Raw genomic sequence first — 19,771 nt, 5'->3', positions numbered from 1 at the left:
CTTATTAATATCAGTTCTTTAAATAGTTTTTAATTGTAAAAGTTGCATGTGTTTGTTACAGAATGAGAATTTTTTTTTAAAACTAGAAGAAAACATTGTCCTAGTCACTCAGAAACAACACACATATAAAAAATGCATATGTCTTACAAAGGTAAAAGCATAAGTGTCCTGTTTTTTATACTTACTATCATAAAACAATTTCCTTATGTTTTTACAAACTATTTGTAAATACATGTACTGTAATTTAAAAATAATAAGTGAATAAAACTATTAGGAGATATTTAACATGGTATCTAATTTTAACTATAATAAATTTATACCTACAACAACTGCTTTGTATATGTAGGTTTTTTTTGTGGAGGGGCAGAATTTTAAATTATTAGCATCGATTATCAGAAGTAAAATTACTAAGTCAAAGGACATGCATTATTTAAAGGCATGTGATAGAGATTTTTTTTCCCCTCAAAGGGATGGACCATCATCACATGAAAGTTATCTAAATGTGTACCTCTGAAAGGAAGCTAGCTAATGTTTAGTGAGCACCTATTATTTTATTTTTAACAAGCAGTAGTATTTACTTTTTAGGGGGTGTGGTATACAGTTCTATGAATTTTAACACATGTGTACATTTGTGTAACCACCACAGCAGTCAGGACACAGAGCAGTCCGTGATTCCATGAACTTTCTTGTGCTGCTCCCGTATAGTCATACTGTCCCCTCAGGCCTAACCTTGGCAACCACTGATCTGTTCTTCATCATTATAGCTTTACCTTTTCCTGAATGTCATATAAATAGAATCAAAGTATGTATGTAACCTATTGATATTGGTATATTTCACTTAGTGTAATGCCTTTGAGAACCATCCTAGTTGCTGTGTGTATCGATAGTTCATTCTTTTTGTTTCTAAGTAATGTTTCATTGTATGGATGTACTGTGGTTTGTTTATCCTTTTACTCATTGAAGGACAGTTGGGTTGTTTCCAGTTTGGGGCGTTTATACGTAGAGCTGCTATAAACGTTCATCTACATTTGTGTGTGAGTATGTTTTTCTGCATAGGGTTGGGATTGAGTTGTTTGTTTTCTTATTGTTGAGTTTTGAAAGATCTGTATATGTTCTAGGTACACAACCTCTGTCAAATATGCAGTTTGTAAATATTGTCTCGCAGTTAGTTGCTTGTCTTTTACAAGTGTCTTTTGCAGAGCAAAACTTTTTTATTTCTTTGAAATTCAAATCCAATTTTTTTCTTCTATGAATTATATTTTTGGTATCATATCTAAGAACTCTTTGCCTAATGCCAGGTCACAAAGATTTTCTCATGTTTTGTTCTATGAGTTCTGTAGTTTTGTTTTTGTGTTTGGATATGAAATTGTCCTCATACTCTTTGCTACAAAGATTATCCTTTCTTCATTGCATTATATTTGCACTTTTCTCTGTCTATACCAAAGGAAAAAAATCTTCTGGGGTTTTTTATTGGTTTTAACTTAATTCATGTTTTTGTGGTTTATCTTTTTCATCCTTTTGTTTCTAACCAACCTATATCATATTTAAAATGGGTGTTTTATAGACAGTATATATTTGAGTCTTGTTTTACTATCTCAGATATCTCTATCTTTAATTGCTGTGTTTAGACCATTTGCATTTAATATAAATATTGATATGCTTACATGTATGTCTACTATTTTATTGTATTTTTTTAGATTAATTGACTTTTTGTATTTCTTTTTTTTTTTTTTTTCTTTTGAGACGAAGTCTCACTCTGTCACCCAGGCAGGAGTACAGTGGCACAATCTTGGCTCACTGCAACCTCTGCCTCCCAGGTTCTAGCGATTCTCCTGCCTCAGCCTCTTAAGTAGCTGGGATTACAGGCATGTGCCTGTAATTTTTGTATTTTTGGTAGAGACGGAGGTTTCACCATTTTGGCCAGGCTGGTCTCAAACTCCTGACCTCAAGTGATCCACCTGCCCTGGCCTCCCAAAGTGCTAGGATTACAGGCGTGAGCCACTGTGCCTGGCTGACTTTTTGTATTTCTTTTTAAAATGTGTATTGAGATTTTTTACTGTATTGCTTGGTAAAGTTTTTGTTGTTTAGTTTTTTTTGAAGTTGGTTGCTGTTGAGATTGCAGCATCCACACTTAACTTTTCATGGTCTACGTAGGAGTAATAATTTACCACTTCAAGCAGAATGTGGAAACCTTACTGCCATATAAGTCTTTTACTTTTTGTGTTATATGTTATGTCAGATAGGGTCATTTTTATTTCAGTAGTCATACAGATATTAAAGAACTTAAGAGAAAAAAATAGTCTACAATATTTATTCAGATACTTACCAGATCTGTTGTTCTTTCTTCAATCCTGATATTCCACATTTTCCTCTTGTATGATTTCCCTTCATTCTGAGGATATTCCTTAAGCATTTCTTTTAAACCAAGACTATTAACAGTGAATTCTCTTAGTTTTCCTTTATCTAAAAATGTCTTTATTTAACCTTCTTTTTTGAAGAATATTTGTGGAAATAGAATTCTGGGTTGATAATACTATTTTCTTCAGCATTTTAAAAATAATACTTTAGGCTGGGCACAATGGCTCATGCCTGTAATTCCAGCACTTTGGGAGGCTGAGGCAGGAGGATTGCTTGAGCCCAGGAGTTCAAGACCAACCTTTACTACATAGGGAAACCCTGTTGCTACAAAAAAAGAAAAAAAAAAAAAAAAAATTAGCTGGCCGTGGTGGTGCACACCTGTGATCCCAACTACTTGGGCAGCTGAGGTGGGAAGATTGTTTGAATCCAGGAGTTTGAGGCTGCAGTGAGCTATGATTGTGCCACTGTACTCCAGCCTAGGCAACAGAACAAAACCCTATCTCAAAAAAAAAAAAAAAAAATGTAAGTTACATTTCTTTGGCCTGTGTAGTAGCTTCTAAGTAGAAATCTATGGTAATTCAAATAATTGTTCCCCTAGGTGAAATGTATTTTCTCTGGCCATTTTCAAGACTTTTTATTTGTCTTTAGTTTTCAGTAGTTTGATTATAATATATTTTAGCATGGATTTCTTTGAGTTAACTTGTTTGGAGTTCACCAAGTTTCTTCAACCTGTAAGATTGTATCTTTCAAAACATTTGGGAACTTTCCATATATTATGTCTTTAAATAATTTTTCCTGTTTCACAGTCTTTCTTTTCTCCTTCTGAGACTCCGATGAAATGAATTTAGACCTTTTGGTACTGTCCCACAGATGCCTGAACTCTGTACATTTTTTCAATGTTTTTCTTTTTTTGTTTAAATTGTATCTCTCTCTCTCTCTCTCTCTCTCTCTCTCTCTCTCTCTCTCTCTTCAAATTCCCTGACATACTATCTCACCAAACTTATATTAAGCTATTTGGTTCCTTTTTATATATTTTACTTTTTTATTGAGCTTCTCCATCTTTCCTTTTGTTTCTAGAGTATTTGCCCTTCTTTGCATGGTTATAATCATTGTTTTAAAGTCTTTGACTGACAATTCTAGCATTTGTGTCATCTTAGAATTGACATCTATTGATTGTCTTTTCCTTTATCAGTTGAGGTTTTTCTGGTTCTTCATATGCTGAGTAATTTTGAATTGTAAAAAAATTTTTTCATATTTGGGTCTTATTTAAATCCCAAGGAGAATGATGACTTTTTGGTTTGTTTGTTTAGCAAGCCCTTGGCCAGGTTAATCTCAGCTTTCAAATTCTGGCCTGCCTTCTGTGAACTGTGGTTCCAATACCAGTTCTGTTTCCAAAGCATTTGTAGTGCTATTTGGATCAATCCCATGGGTCTGCTACTGTTACCGGTGGCGAGTGTCTGAGTTACTGGCAGCAAACCCATAGAGGTCTGCAGCAACTTCAATTCTTGCCTCCTCAGAAGAAATAATTCAACTGAGGGGCATAAGACAGAAGGAGAGATCAGGGCAAGTTTTAGAGCAGGAGTAAAATTTATTAAAAGCTCTAAAGCAGAAGTGAAAGGAAGGAAACTACACTTGGAAGAAGGCCAAGCAGGTGACTTGAAAGACAAGTTGCCCCATTTGACCTTTGACTCAGGGTTACTATGTTGGCATACTTCTAAGGTCTTGCGTCCCTTCTGCCCTGATTCTTCCCTGGGGTTGAACTGCCTGGTTGTGCAGTAGCCTGCTAGCACTTGGGAGGTGAGAATGTGCACTGTGGACCAGGCACAGTGACTCACGCCCACAATCCCAGCACTTTGGGAAGCTGAGGCCAGTGGATCACCTGAGATCAGGAGTTCAAGACTAGCCTGGCCAACATGGAAAAACCCTGGCTTTACTAAAAATACAAAAATTAGCCAGGCATGGTGGTGCATGCCTGTAATCCCAGCTACTCTGGAGGCTGAGGCAGGATGATTGCTTGAGCCTGGGAGGTGGAAGCTGCAGTGAGCCAAGATCGTGCCACTACACTCCATCCTGGGCTACAAAGCAAGACTCTGTCTCAAAAAAAAAAAAAAAAAAAAAAAGAGAGAGAGAGAGAGACTGTGCAGTGTGTTTACTGGAGTTGTATGCATGCTCACTTGCGTTCTTCCCTCACTGGTGGAATGGCCCTAGGAGATCATATACCCATTAAACTCTGCTATTTTGCCTCTTAGTGCACATGCTTGAGCCCACTTGTTCAGTTCCTGAGATCTTTTCAGGAAGTTGCTGATCACCAGTTTCAGGTGTTTCTATCTATTGGGAAACTGCCTTTTCCTGGTGCTGGCTGTGACCAGTTACTATTTTAGAGAAGCAGTGTGACAACTGTCTGACCATCACCTGATGGTTTTCTGAAATTCCTGGTGGGGTTGGGGTGGGACGGAGGGGAGCCGTCTCCTGCCCTGCTCATCCTGACTAGCTACCTATGGTAACACTACCGGGTACCCAGTCTGGAACCTGGGTGGTGGTCTGCCCTGTGGTTAATTTTACAAACTCTGTTTAGGGTCAGACCTGTGCATGCTCAGCTCAGAGATAAGCAAGGAGCTTATATACAACTTTATGGGATTACTCTCTTCATCTCTCTCCTTTCTGTGGTCACCCCATTACTTTCCAACTTGCTGGGGCCTTCCTTTTTGGTTCTCTGGCCAGAAAGCTGGGGCTTTAATTTCTTTCTTCTGCTATGCCCTTCCCGTTACTGTGTCTGCATCTGGAGCCAGGCTGAAGGACAGAGAGAGACAAAAAGCAATGGAGATTTGCCCCACACTCTTGGAACCACAATGTCTCTGCTTAGAGAGAAGTTTTGGGTGCCTGCCAACCCACCGCTACTCTCACTATGCTGCTGCCTCCACTAATGCCACAGTGTTGCCTGGCACCTGGGAAAGGAGAGAAGGAAAAAGACCTGGGGGATTTCCTCCACTGTCTCCAAACCTTAGTCCCCTTTTCTACTTCTTGGGCTACAAAAAAATGTGGGGACTTTTCTTGGAGCTTTTTTGGTCCTTATTTGAAACATACTTCTGAGTTTTGAGCTTCCTTTTTTCCCCCAGGGGGGTGGGAGAAAAATGGTAAACTTATCACTAATGTGGTAGAACGTCTAATTCTGGTCTTTTTTCTCAATCTTCTTTCTACCATTTACTTTTCAGAGTCCTCAGATAGCTGCTCCACATATTCTGTGTCCAGGAATTAAAGTTGTGTACAATGGGAGAGACAAGGTAGACTATAGTTATTCCTTCTTCTCCAGAACTAGAACTTTATTATTATTTTTTTAAATAAATAGAGATGGGGATCTCACTGTGTTGCCCAGGCTGGTCTCAAACCCCTGGCCTCACCTCAGCCCCAAAGTGTTGGGATTACAAGTGTGAACCACCACGTCCAGCCTCTATTATGTTTTGACACTTAATTATATCAGGTGTCTCATTAATCTTAAACAGCTCTGAAAGATAGTTGTTGTACCTGTTTCACAAATGAGAAGACTAGACCCAGATAGTTCAGTAATTTTTCCAAAATCATATAGGTAATAAATATTGGGAAAAAAATCTAAAAATGATCTTTCATGAATTATATTTACTTAACATTTAGAACTTTAAATTTTAAGTACATCATGTATTTTTCTGTTTCCAACAGAAAAGAAACATTTGTTTGCATAGGAATTCATGAAGGCGACCCAACCTGGAAAAAGAACTACTCACTTTGGCCATGGGGGTCTTGTGACAAATTAGTTCCTTTGGAGATTGTATTCAACCCTGAGGAATGGATTAAACTTACAAAAAATATCTACAACTGGACTGAAGAATATGGAAGGTATGAACAGCAGTTGCATTTTGATGCATATAAACATAGCAGTTTTGAGTACCCAAAAAAACTACTACATTTTGAGATGCCTTTTAATTTTTTTTGTTTTACTTTTTATTAATTGTTAATATTGTTACTTGCTACCCACAAAATACCATAATACAACAGAAGGAGAACGTGTCTTTCTCGTTCTCCTATTTACAAAACTGGGGAGAGCGGAGGGAAGAGGGTGCTGGTTGTGTGGATACCATGATGGAGGATAGATGATGGCACCTTCTACTTCCAAGTCTTTGAATGCTACATCGTCCACCATCCGATAGCGCATTGCCCTAAAAGCGGAAGAGGTTCATTAACTGCAGGTGAACTTTAAAAGGCATTCTGTTGCTTATGATAGTTTCCATTTGCGCAAACTTGTCACTTTTTTTTTCTTTAGGAATGGCAGATAACTTCTCTGTGAGGGAAGACTCAGCTTTAAGTAACTTTGTTTTCAGAGTTTCTTGGCATCAACCTGGTTATGTTTTAGAGGCATTACTAGCCTTCCTTTAAGCATTTCTACATAGAGTTTACTCTTTCCTATACAGAAAATGAGTCACTATCTAGGCTGCTCTACCTATGGAGTAGCGATTCTTTTACTTGCTTTCACACATACACAGAGTCACTATCTAAAGAAATGTGCCTCCAATACTTACTTTTGAAATTATGAATTATTTAAAGATTATATAACCTATTGCTTATAGGTTAAGAGCAACAGACAAGATTATATTTTAAAATACTGTAAAGGTTTTTTGAAAAGTCAGTATGCACAAATACAGACCACATTGTTGTATAACAGCCAGAGATGGATGATCAAAGCACTCTACGGCCATCATAAGAAAAAGAACAGCTGAACAACTAGTACCGGTACATAACATTGCTCACTATCCCCATTCTATCAAATATATACATAGTAAGAAAATTTTTAATTAAGAGAAAGAAAAATCAAATGGCTTGGCCATTGTTCTTTGAGCAGCATCAAAGCTCCAGCAGTGATTTCCCAAGCCAGGAGTCCCTTCTCTTCAGGCTGATCCCCTTGTCTCACAGCTCTTTGGCTCTTACTTCTGTCCATAGAGTGACCTACACTTCACCTCTGCCCTGTTGCCATCTAACATACAGTTCTTATGAACGGCTGGCTCCCCAGATACTTCCAATGTCTTCCCATTGATCTTCTGTTTGCTCTCTTGAGGCATGGGAGCTCATTATGCAGATTAAGAAGATAGAACTAGAACTACCATTTGACCCAGCCATCCCATTACTGGGTATATACCCAAAGGATTCTAAATCATGCTACTATAAAGACATGCACACGTATGTTTATTGCAGCACTATTCACAATAGCAGAGACTTGGAACCAACCCAAATGTCCATCAGTGATAGACTGGATTAAGAAAATGTGGCACATATACACCATGGAATACTATGCAGCCATAAAAAAGGATAAGTTCATGTCCTTTGTAGGGACATGGATGAAGCTGGAAACCATCATTCTTAGCAAGCTATCACAAGGACAGAAAACCAAACACCACGTTTTCACTCATAGATGGGAATTGAACAATGAGAACACTTGGACACAGGAAGGGGAACATCACACACTGGGTCCTGTGGTGGGGTGATGGGAGGGGGGAGGGATACCATTAGGAGATATACTTAATGTAAATGATGAGTTAATGGGTGCAGCACACCAACATGGCACTTGTATACATATGTAGCAAACCTGCACATTGTGCACATGTACCCTAGAACTTAAAGTATAATTTTTAAAAATTTTTAAAAAGATATTTACCAAAACCCAAACTTCCTTATAATTCAACTTTTTTAGGAGAACAAGTTTATTAATTTGATCACTATCAGTATTTCAAGATTCATCTTATTGGCCTTGTCAGATGATAAAACAGTCATGATGTATCCTTTGCAAAGATGTGGATGATGGCTGGGCATAGTGGCTCACGCCTGTAATCCCAGTACTTTGGGAGGCCAAAGCAGGTGATCACTTAAGGTCAGGAGTTCGAAACCAGCCTAGGCAACATGGTGAAACTCTATTTCTACTAAAAATACAAAAATTAGCTGGATGTGGTGGCGGGTGCCTGTAATCCCAGCTACTTGGGAGGCCAGGGCTGGAGAATCACTTGAACCCAGGAGGCGGAGGTTGCAGTGAGCCGAGATCACACCATTGCATTCCAGCCTGGGCAACAAGAGCAAAATTCTTTCTCAAAAAAAAAAAAAAATGTGGATGACAGAAAAATATTACTGTTTTCTTGTAACTACAGGTTTGATCCATCTTCTTGGGAATCTGTGGCCAATGAAGAAATGTGGCAAGCGAGGTGACTAATCTACATTTTTGTGTGTGCAGTCTATTTTTAATATGACAGGGAAGTAGCCTATGGCAGTTTTAATTTCAAGAGTAGGGGTGAGTAGTGATAATGAAAATAACATTTATGAGCAATTATGTTTTTGAGGCACTGTGCTAATCATACGTGAATATTTCAGTTCATCCCCACAATAACCTCTGAGGTTATTGTTTTATAAAAGAACAGACTGGATGTGGAAAGGCTACTTGTCCAAGGGCACACTGCTGCTATTGATGGAGTCCAAAGTTCACATCTGTCTGCCTCTGGAACACTCATCTCTCCTATGCTTTCTTGCCTTAATTGAGTGTAATTGATTGAGTAGAAATTAATCATTACAACCTTGCCTCCATTTGTAATGTGCCTGTTAATTAGTTAAGCACTTATTTAATACTTACTGGAGGCCAGGCACCGTGCTAGGCATTGAAGCTACACATATGAATATGACACACTTCCTACCCTCATGAAGTGCATAGTCTAATGAGCAGACAGACATGTTAAAGGAGATTAGAATATTAATCTGATGGAGCCTATACTTTCCTGTAGTTCAGAGAAGAGAGAGGTCATCCTGTCCTATATGGAACATTTCATAGTGATGCAACTTCTTTTGGTTCCTGTCATTTTTTTTTTTTTAATCATAATAACACTAACAAACTTTGGCCTAAGTATTAATGTAAAAGTCCTAAGTAATGCAGACGGAGTATCTTGTACATAGGGAGTGCTTCCTTCAGCAAAAATGTATTGATGTCCAGTCTGAGCCAGGGACTGTACACGGAGAACAGTTATGATACAAACAGCTTACATAAGTTCGAAGAGGTTTTTAAATAGTGGTCAAGAAATACAGCTGCAAAATAATGATTGTAAATATAGATCAAGGATATACCGTATGTTTGCACAATTTACTGTGATTGAATGTGGGAAAGCTGGGAAGAAATCACATAAAAGAAGAAAGCAGGTCATTATTTACACAGGTATTGATTTAATTGGTGTTCTGAATACAACCTGGATGAGTTCATGGGGTCTAAGGGTCTAGTCACCTTGGAAGAACTGGGCACACATGGCATGAGCTTCATGATGGGTACCTTAAGGGATGTGTTGGCTAACTCAGCAGGTTTCCCTTTTCCTGGCTTCTCTTGCATAACAATAATGTACATTTGGAGGATGAACAGTGTATAATAGTGATGACGAGTGTAGGCTTTTTTCCTAGAAGATTTAGTCATTAGTGTGAATGCAGCATCTTGGCGGGTTGGTGGAGGGATTGTTGTTGGTTCAGAGCAAATGTCCATGAATATGAGAGAACTGAAAATAATACAATAAAGAATTTTGTACATCCCTTATCAGTGGAGAAGCCTGGAAGATTTAGCCCTGAATGTGCAATTGACTGTATGATTTTAATGAAGGTTCCTATCCCCACCCCCAGGATGAAAACACCATTCTTCATCTTTAACCTGGCAGAAACTGCTCACATGCCTTCAAAAGTGAAAGCTCAACTCTACGCTCATGCATATGACGTATGTTATACTTTTATATATAGATATAGATATATTTGGTGGGAAGGTGATGGTGATTGTTCGGGATGGATAGAGGGTATATCACATTATAATTTTTATTCTTTTATTTCCCTTTTAATTTGGGCGTTATAAAGCAGCACATATGAACAAATCCTCAATTGTATCACAATATCCAAAGCAAATGGCTCTGGTAAGCAGAATAATACCTCCCACCCAAAAAAAGATGTCTATGTCCTAATCTCCACAACCTATGAATATGTTACCTATGTAACAAAGCAGGGGTGGGAGGATTAAGTTAGGGGTCTTGAGACAGGGGTTATCCCAGATTATCCAGGTGGGCCCAACATAATAATAAAGGTCCTCATGAAAGGGAAGCAGGCAGGTCAGAGTCAGAGTAGTAGACCTGATGCAGACGCAGAGGGCAGAGAGAGAGACTTGAAGATTCTACATGCTGACTTTGCAGATGGAGGAAGGGGCCAGGAGTAAAAGAGTTCAGGCCACCTCTGGAGGAAGTAGGAAAGGGTAAGGAAACAGATTCTCCTCTAGAGCCTCCTGAAGGAGCACAGTCATGCTGGTTTTATGACTTCTCGCCTCCAGAAGTGCGAGGTGATGATTGTATGTTGTTTTAAGCCACTATGTTTGTGGTAATTGGTTATAGTGGCAATAGGAAACTAATATAACAGCTTAATATAAAACAAGTTCTAGCTGGTTACTCTCTCTGCAAAAGTCATGACCCTGGCTCCACTTGAAATGATAGGGCCGTGGCTTGTTGAGATTTCATGAGAAGAGAGAGAGTCATGGAGGGTGGCTCTGTCTTCTAACTGGCCCCAGGAAGCCAAATGAACCTTCGGAAGACACAGCCACACTGAAGATCTTGCACACATCGGTCCTCTCTGATGGGAAGTGGGAGCAGATACAGGAGGCTTGCTGTGGCACTATTGTAACCAAGTCTCTGCTTTGCTGTGACTTATGGCACTGGGCACTTCAGACACTTGCAGAGTCTGCTCTATAGGAAACTAATATCCTGACAAGGGCCAATGAAAATAGAGGGTAGGACCTGTATATATGAGCAGCTGAGATATTTCTGCCATCTCTAGACTGCTGTGGTTCTACTTAGCCAGGACAAGTGTTTGGTGCTAAGACAAAATAGCATGGTGTCCAATCAGTATGACTACGTTTACTCCTCAATTGTGATCTCTGGTTCCTTGTTTATTCACTTATATTCACTCACAAGGCATTTCTTGAGCACCCACTCCATAGCAAATAGTGTGCTGCAGACAGTTAAGTCTTATCCCTGCTGTCAAAAAGGTGGCAGGCTAGAGAGAGAGACAGAAGATCAAGTCCTCAGTCACAGTTCAGACTTGAGAGTGCTGTGAGAGGCACGCAGAGGTGCTACGGAAACCCAGAGCACTGGACCGGAGCAAGCTGGGGAGTAGGCTGGTGAGGGAGGAAGGAAGGGAAGGCTTCCAGAGGGGATGTCATTGGAGTGTCATCTTGAAAGATCAGAAGGAGCTAACCAGACAGATGGTAGGGCAAGGAGGCGAGAGAGGGAGGGGAGAGCAGTCCATAAGGAGCGAGCCATGGGGGCAAAGGCGGAACCCTCTGAGGCACCCCACTTGAGGACAGCAAGATACCCGATTATAGAAGGCAGCATGCTGGAGTTCTGTCTGGCAGTAGGGAGGCCCAGCTTCTAGGCCCACTCTGCCGTTAATTGTCAACTGTGAGTCAATGAACCTTTCCAGGCCTTTATTTTTTTTTTTTTTCTAAAAAAGAAAATGGGCTTTAAACTTGAAAAGATCGTCTTTCATATCCTGTTCATATAATAATCCTGTTTATCTCTAATACCTTGTAATTCTTTGAAAAACAAGTAATATTTAGTTGAGAGAAAGCTGAGACTTACTGATACTTTATATTCTCATCAGTGACCGCTTCCATGGTGCGTTGTTAGGCTACTACTAAAGCTCGCTTGTGGATTTGTTGTCCCTTTGGGTCAGCAAGCTCTATTTTTTTTCAGTGAATACAGATTATTGGTATCTCCTTTGCATAGTCTCCAGATGTGTGACAATGTTTACAAGACAAATGAGGCCAATTACTTCATGGTAATTACTTAATTACCACCCCTAGTGCTAGTTTTTCAAGAATGTTCTTGTTAGGTGTAAAGAATATATTTTTGTTGCTGTTTACATTATCCTACTCAATAGCTCATACAGAATATTAAGTTCAGGTGACTTAATAACTTAGGCATGGTGGGGGAGCAGGGCAGGGAGTAGCCAATTTATTCCTATAGGAATAAATTGCATCATTTGAAGGTGTCCTGCTGCCTGAAGACTAGTAGGTGGGTCATGAATGAGCCTCCATTCTCTGGAGCAGTTGGGGAAATGCTCCTAGAAGTATTGGCATCTATTTTGGACTTCAGCACCTTAGTGTGGGTTGGTGGGGTGGGGATGGTTAATGGGTACAAAAATATAGTTAGACAGAATGAATACAATCTAGTATTTGATAGCACAACAGGGTAACTACAGCCAACAACATTATGATACATTTAAAAATAACTAGAAGAGTATAATTGGATTGTAACACAAAGAAGGGATAAATGCTTGAGGTGATGGATACCCCATTTACTCTGATGTGATTATTATGCATGGCAGGCCTGTATCAAAATATCTCATGTACCTTATAAATATATACACCAACTGTGTACCTGCAAAAATTAAAAATAAAAAAGTAGCAAACATGAATCTAACAGGTTTATATTTCTATAGAAATATGTATTATACTTAATTTACAAAATAAAATTGGTATGTGTAAAGCAACAACAACAACAAAAAAAACTTAGTAGGATTTTGAAAACTGGACAGCTCCTGAATGCCTACTTTGTGTAGGGCAGCATGCTACAGCCTTTATATCCGTGTCTTATCAGAGGAGGCCTCAGGAAGAGAAACCACTGGACAAAAAATGATGAGGAAAAGGGTAAAGCAACTTTGGATATTTTACCAAGAGGATAAAAGGGTAGGAGGCTCACAGTAATCTTGATGTATATGAAAACTCATAGTGATTCTTTCCCATTTTTTCTTTCTTTTCTATTTATTTATTTTTTATAATTAGAGATGGGGGTCTTGCTTTGTGGGCCAGGCTGGTCTCCCACTCCTGGTCTCCAGCAATCCTCTGGCCTCGGCCTCCCAAAGTGCAGGGATTGCAGGCATGGGCCACCATGCCCAGCCTCTTCCCTATTGTATAAAATCAAGGGAACTAAGGGGAAATTTGCTTTAAAAGGCAGCTGGATGACTGAGGGTTATTGACTATTGAAACAATATATCAAACATGGATTATGGAATTTTTCGTGAGGGTGGTATTTTAAAATAGGTATGCATTTGTCTGCCCTGGAGTAGGAATTGGAAAAATAGATAATATGATTGGGTTTCTTTTAACTAAACGATGTCATGTCTAATTCAAAAAGCACTTGTCCCTTGGAGAAAGCACTATTGCTTTCCTGTGGTCTCAGAAAGTCTACAGGTTAAACGCCTGTGAATACAGCTCTAACTTGACAATCTCCAAGAAAGCTGTGAGATTCCCAAATAAGCAACTGTAATATTCCATTTTGCAGATTTATGTGTTTTATTTGTTAAATTTTTGATGTCTTTCCTCTAGAAAACTCAATATCAAAAAATCTAACTCTATACAATTAATACTCTCTCTGATGTTGAAAAGCAAAATTCTAAATTCCTATGGGCAAAGTTTTAACTATCAAAATTGTAAATTACAGGATACTGTGAAGCTTTTCAGTATCTCACTTTAAGGATATCTCTTAAATTCTGTCACACTCAGCCTCTGATAATGAATTTGTCTGGATTGTTTTATCGTTGCTATTGTTATTAGTGTTATTTTTAATGTAGAGAGAAATTTCTGTCAAAAATGTGGGACAAAAATTTAAATTCCTTCAAGTTCTTTTTCCAGGCAGTCTTCTAAAGAAAGCTGTTTCTTTTTCCTCCAACAGCTAAATTTAGAGTTTCAACTCTTCTGCCTGTTGAGTAAATAGCTTTCCATGGATTAAAACTAAATCCCTTCCCCAGAACATCTTTCTGGAGGAAGAGTATTTTGTCCTAACACAGTGTGTCTCAGGTTTCCCCTGCAACATCCGAAAACCTCAGAAGCAGTTTTAGATGCAGCATATTTGCCTCCTGCTACTGTAATAATTACAGTAACATTCTTGCATTTTCTGCATGGCCTAGCAATGATTAGATTTTTACTGGAGACTGCTTGAATTTTTTGTTTCTTGTTATTAATTCCTCTGTGGTTTTTTTGTTTTTGAAAAAAAAGTCAAAGAATAACAATGGAATACCAACATTTCTGCTGTTTTCTAGCTTTATAAGGAGATTGTCTATTTGCAAAAGGAGCACCCAGTGAATTGGCACAAGAACTATGCCATTGCCTGTGAGCGGATGCTGCGTCTTCAGGCAAGAGATGCAGACCCTGAAGTGCTGTTATCTGAAACCATCAGACATTTCCATCTGTACTCTCAGAAAGCACGGAATGATCCACAGCAAGCTGATATTTTAGGTGCTCTAAAGCACCTAAGAAAAGAACTGCAAAGTCTGAGAAACAGGAAAAATGTCTGACACAGCAAAATATGAAAAACCTGCTCATCATTCAGCTTCCAAAATTCTGAAGTCCGGAAGTTTTTTCTTCAAGAAAAGAAGCTGCATAAAAAATTTAAAACTAAGTCATCTCCCAGATATAAGTAACATGGTCCAGCAGTACTGTTTAATGGGGTGTTCAGTGACTAAGATCTACTATTTATGCAAAATTCTGTTTATCCCATGTTACCAAATTACCATTTCAGTGAGAAGCTTTATGAAAAGTCTTCTGACTTGCAGTCTTTTACCAGATGACTGCGCTGGATTAGATTCTAGAAGAGAATGAACCATTTTCATATAACTAAATATTGACCATGAACTGTTTAAGGGCCATGCTTATTGGAATCAGTTTTAAAGTTAAATTCTTTTGATATTAATACCAGACCAAAGACATTTTCTGTTTCCTGAACAAAAAGAATGAATCATGTTAGGCTTTAGGTGAGAGTACATTTTTTACAAAGTAGCTATAGTTGTTACATAGTCTTACACTTCAAGCTAAGCACCAAGTGGGTGATATTTTGAAAAAAGTTTGCATTTTACTGTCTTAGATCGTTCTCGGAAATCACTGAAAAAAAAAAAAGCTAATTTGATGTTTGCTTATTTCAGCTGCAGAAACTGGTGAGTAAAAAGGATTTTGCATTTTCTTAATTAATTTTATATTTATGTTTTATTTCTATTTGGACTCAGAGATCTAGGCCCAATAATTAGTAGGCTCTTGCTGCCAAAATGCAAAGGGGAAAAAAAAGGCAGGGATTGGGGGGGATGGGGGAAGTGGCTCAATAAATTCATTTCTGTTACAAGCATCTTTTATACATATTACTAAAGAGAACATAGTAAGAAATGCAAATAATAGTTCTTTATTTTATTATGACAGTTAATTAATAGCAACCTGTTTTAATGAATAAAGTCACTCAGAGTCCTTCAGCACTTCCTAAGTAGAGGCCAGAATCTGTAGGGCTTCTTTTCCCCCCAATTGTATAGCTCCTAGACTCCAAGCACTATATAGGCCCCTGTATAGAAATGCTCACTAATGAAGAGGGAGGGCTAGAAGCTTGTCTGCATTCAAAGATCACTGGTGAGTCATTCAGCAAGAAAAGGCCCCTTACCAGGAATAGTCACAGTTCCGTGGCATTGTACTAGCAAAAGGGTCTGATCAAAGGTCTCCTGTGGAGCTTGCATGGTTCCCTTTCATACTACGACCATAATTAAAACCACTAATTCTCTTTTAAAATGCTGCAGGATGCCATGTAGGCATCTGTCTGGAGTGTCCTTTGTGATGTCATAAGCTGTTAAGGACCAGTGCCGAGGGCTTTTGAGTGAAATGCCAGTCATGAAGGTGCTTCAAGACAAGGGTGCCTCTAAAAGCTTGACAGGGCCTTGACTGCACAATTCGAGCTGAATTTGCCCCTTGTCAGCTGCCAGTAAATAAATCTCAAAGGGGGAAAAGCTGAAGTTTCATTACCTGATCCATGGGGCTTTGTTGGTTTTGGCATCACACAGGGGAAGCTCTTGCCCCTCCATTCTCTGGATTTGAAGATGTCCATTGGAGCCTGCAGTGCCTGGACAGGGTTCAGAGCGGAACCTTTTGAAGAGTGTCAATAGTTGTAACAGTTCAGCTGTTAGGAAGACAAATAAATGGAGGAGCTCATTAATCCGCTTTTGGCTCTCAGTGCCTTTTGCCCTTTTATCACAGCCTTATTAGGCTCCTACTCATCTTGAACCAGAAAAAAATGAATTGAAGTTGTTGAGTACTAATTGGCAAAGACTTTTAATCATGGGCCAAGAACTTTCACTGACTTGAAAGTAACTTCTCCACAGGGAAGGACCAAAAACCTGGTTTACCTTAAAACAAAAACCTGTTGGAGTTCAGTGTGGTGTAAAAATGTAAGGAAGCGTTGATAAATTGTCTAAGTTTATCCATTCGAAAGAAATTGTGTAAGATTATGATATTCTCTTTTCTTTTAAAAAAGAAAGTACAATAAAATTCAAACATTTCTTAGGAAAGCATTGTCTTTATTGGTTCGGAAAAGAGATTGCACACATGTGTGATGGTCATGTTTGTTTCTGAACATCTATACACAGGTATGTGAATATCCATCTCTGCATCTGCATACACATGTGGTGTTTGAGGAACCTCATTGAAAGTGATATTTCCTATTAGTCGCCTTAAGAATGGCAAATGAAGACCTCTTTTTGAGAATCTCTGCTTTTAAATATTTTTAAAATATGTGTCTGTACTATGGAGATATGTGTATGGCTGAATGTGCTTTATGTATAGATTATTGTCAAACGGTACATAGATTATTTTGTGTGTGTGCAACAACGGCTTTGGGCCACTCTGTCTTTGAGAAACCAATGATATAATAGCCCAGAGTAGATGGGATCATAATAAGTTTCTAAAAACCACTGGTGAATGAAAAACTAGTAAACTGAGCTGAGATTTAGGGATGTTGGGCTTCATTCCCAGATCAACTACTTTGGAGAATCCTTTCCTTTCTGTTAGACGAGGTTAAACAAGTTGCTTTCTTTTTCTTTCTCTTACTTTCCTTGGCTAGTGTACAGACACCACAAAATCTGATAAAAGCGGTTTCCTGTAGTCTGACCCCCAACACTGAGGGGACTGTGATGGAGGTGACTTCTCATGCAGGATTTGGCCAGCGTTCTCCTAGCAGTGTCCTGGGAGTGCCATGGGTTGGCAAGACGACAGGAACTCCACAAGGCCAAATTCTGCCTGGACTTCGGCCTGAGGTGCCAATGAAACTGTCTGCCTCTCCACATGCATCAGGGCCCTGCCGCCCTGGCACCAAGGCTGGCACGCACCAGAGGGCAAGTGGAGAAGTGGATGGTGGCTCTCAAGTTATCTAACCACTGGGTGGGCTGCACTCCCTGTGCCCCCCTGTTCCTTCTGATGGGAGTATGCTTGGTTCTTGGTATTGACTTGCCTTTTTTTGTTTTTTTAAAAGAACCCATTTTGTTAAATGCTTCTGTTCTATTACTCAAAATGTAGCCAAAATAGAAGGGAATCAATTACTAGTGTATTATTTTGAAAGCTTAAAACAGAAATTGTGAAATGTTATTTCTGCTCATATTCTTAGTGTTTTCTCTTGGTAGAACCATAATGTTTAGCCTTTATGATATTTAAAACCCATTTTGAGTGTTAGGGTTGTTTTTATGATACCCTGCTGGTAATTTTAAGTCATCAGGCTAGGATATGAAGAGTAGTTTTTTAAGTTTGTTTTAAAAGTGAAATATTGTGAATCTTTAATCATAGTTCTCATCAATATCCCTCAGAATGTTTAAATGTTAATGCTTTAATATTTAGGGAAAAATTTTATACCAAAGGTTGAAAAAAAAGAAAAAAGAATCCTGTTACTCTGACTTCTGGTATGTTTTATAAATGCATCATCACAGGATATTACTTAAAATTCTGTTCTGACTGGCTTCAAGTCTTATGGTTAGGTAAAGAAAACAACTTCAGCCCAGTAAGAGATTCACATTTTGTTGTGATTGCAAACCATTCTAATGCTGATACTCACAAACAAATAACTAATGTTTCCAGGGATTCTGGGAACATCTAAAGGCTAGGATCTTGGCACAGCATTACAGAGCAAACAAGGAGCTAAAGCTTTAGCAGTGATCATATTCAATGAAGACATCATTGTCAGTACCCTCTAAAGGTCTGTTTGATTTGGATCAGCACAGACAGTATTTTTTAAATAGCCCCAGGAATAGTACAGTATGCTTACTCAGCTATAGAAAATTAAACAGGAAGATATCCTGAAAAGGGGGTTTTTCAGGAAAAAAAATTCTGATTGCTCTTCAATAATGTAACATACATTTGATGGATATTATGTGTACTAGAAAGATTAGCTCATGCCATATTGGAAAAAAAAAAAAAAGGGTGGTGATGCCACATGAGAAGGACAAGTAGCAGTTCCAACACTGTACATGTGAAGCCAACAATTATTAGCCTGAAAGTGGAGTTCTCTGGCTCTTTGCTGCAGATCCAAAGTTAGGGGTGAGGGTTAATTTTCAATACAGACATTGCTATGATATTAAAAAGTTGAGTTGACAAGGTTGAGAAAGTTACAAGATAAAGGTCAAGACACAAAGACACAATTATTAGACCCTACTCCTATCCCAGTGATCCAGCCTCACAGAGCAGCTGCAGAGTTGCAAGTCTTCTGGTACATAGTTGCCATTAGATGAGGATAAGTATAATAAAAGATAAATAGAAATAAGCCAAATCTAAGGTTTAACCATTTCAAAACTTTAACTTTAGGATTTGTTGTAATTCTCGTATAAGAAGTATGGGGTGAAGTACAATATATGGAAATGGCATAAAATCTTTTTATCATTAAGTTCATTGTATAATAAACATTGCAAGCTAATAAATGGAGATTATGTCCTTTTTAAAAATTTTTTTTGAGATAGAGTCTCGCTGTATCGCCCAGGCTGGAGAGCAGTGGCGCAATCTTGGCTCACTGTAAGCTCCGCCTCCCAGGTTCACGCCATTCTTCTGCCTCAGCCTCCCGAGTAGCTGGGACTGCAGGCGCCTGCCACCACACCCGGCTAATTTTTTGTATTTTTAGTAGAGACGGAGTTTCACCGTGTTAGCCAGGATGGTCTCGATCTCCTGACCTCGTGATCCACCTGCCTCGGCCTCCCAGAGTGCTGGGATTACAGGAGTGAGCCCCTGCGCCCGACCATGTCCTGTTTTCAAAATAACAAACCATGATCATCTTCTATTTAGAAGTGTTATCTGAAAGGGCATTTTTTGAAATGTAACCTTTTGAAGAAGATACTTGATATTTCTCTCAGCTAAATGAAATATTCCCTTAGATAGTTGAACTGTTGAAGGTATCTTTAATACCAGTGGTGGTTGTTCACATATAAAAGCGTGTGTGATTAAAACTGAAAGAGGAAAACTGAAAGGGGAACACTGCTTGGAAAATCATACCCAGTTTTCTCATCCTTGGATTATGGACCTAAATGAATCACCCATTACCCTGGATCCTTGAGTATC

General features: G+C 38.8%; 1 protein-coding gene across 2 annotated transcripts in view; it reads left to right on the top strand.

The window, feature by feature from the left end:
• Positions 1-19,141, top strand: part of LOC105473599 (transmembrane protein 260) — a 67,359-nt gene extending 48,218 nt beyond the window's left edge. The window contains exons 13-17 of one of the 2 annotated variants that reach the window (XR_982344.3): positions 6,052-6,228; positions 8,523-8,576; positions 10,021-10,111; positions 14,473-15,363; positions 16,828-19,141. Coding sequence is in view for 1 of the 2 variants with exons in the window: in XM_011727454.3 (XP_011725756.2) it covers positions 6,052-6,228; positions 8,523-8,576; positions 10,021-10,111; positions 14,473-14,727 (577 nt within the window). In the remaining variant the exon portion in view is untranslated. Of the gene's footprint in view, positions 1-6,051; positions 6,229-8,522; positions 8,577-10,020; positions 10,112-14,472; positions 16,750-16,827 lie in introns of those variants that run through there. The other variant, XM_011727454.3, reaches the window with a different exon arrangement.
• Positions 19,142-19,771: the final 630 nt, after the last annotated feature.

The sequence above is a fragment of the Macaca nemestrina genome, chromosome 7, assembly GCF_043159975.1.
Source record: "Macaca nemestrina isolate mMacNem1 chromosome 7, mMacNem.hap1, whole genome shotgun sequence".
Lineage (NCBI taxonomy): Eukaryota > Metazoa > Chordata > Mammalia > Primates > Cercopithecidae > Macaca > Macaca nemestrina.
The sequence above is the reverse complement of the archived record's forward strand: the minus strand, read 5'-3'. Positions and strand labels throughout refer to the sequence as shown.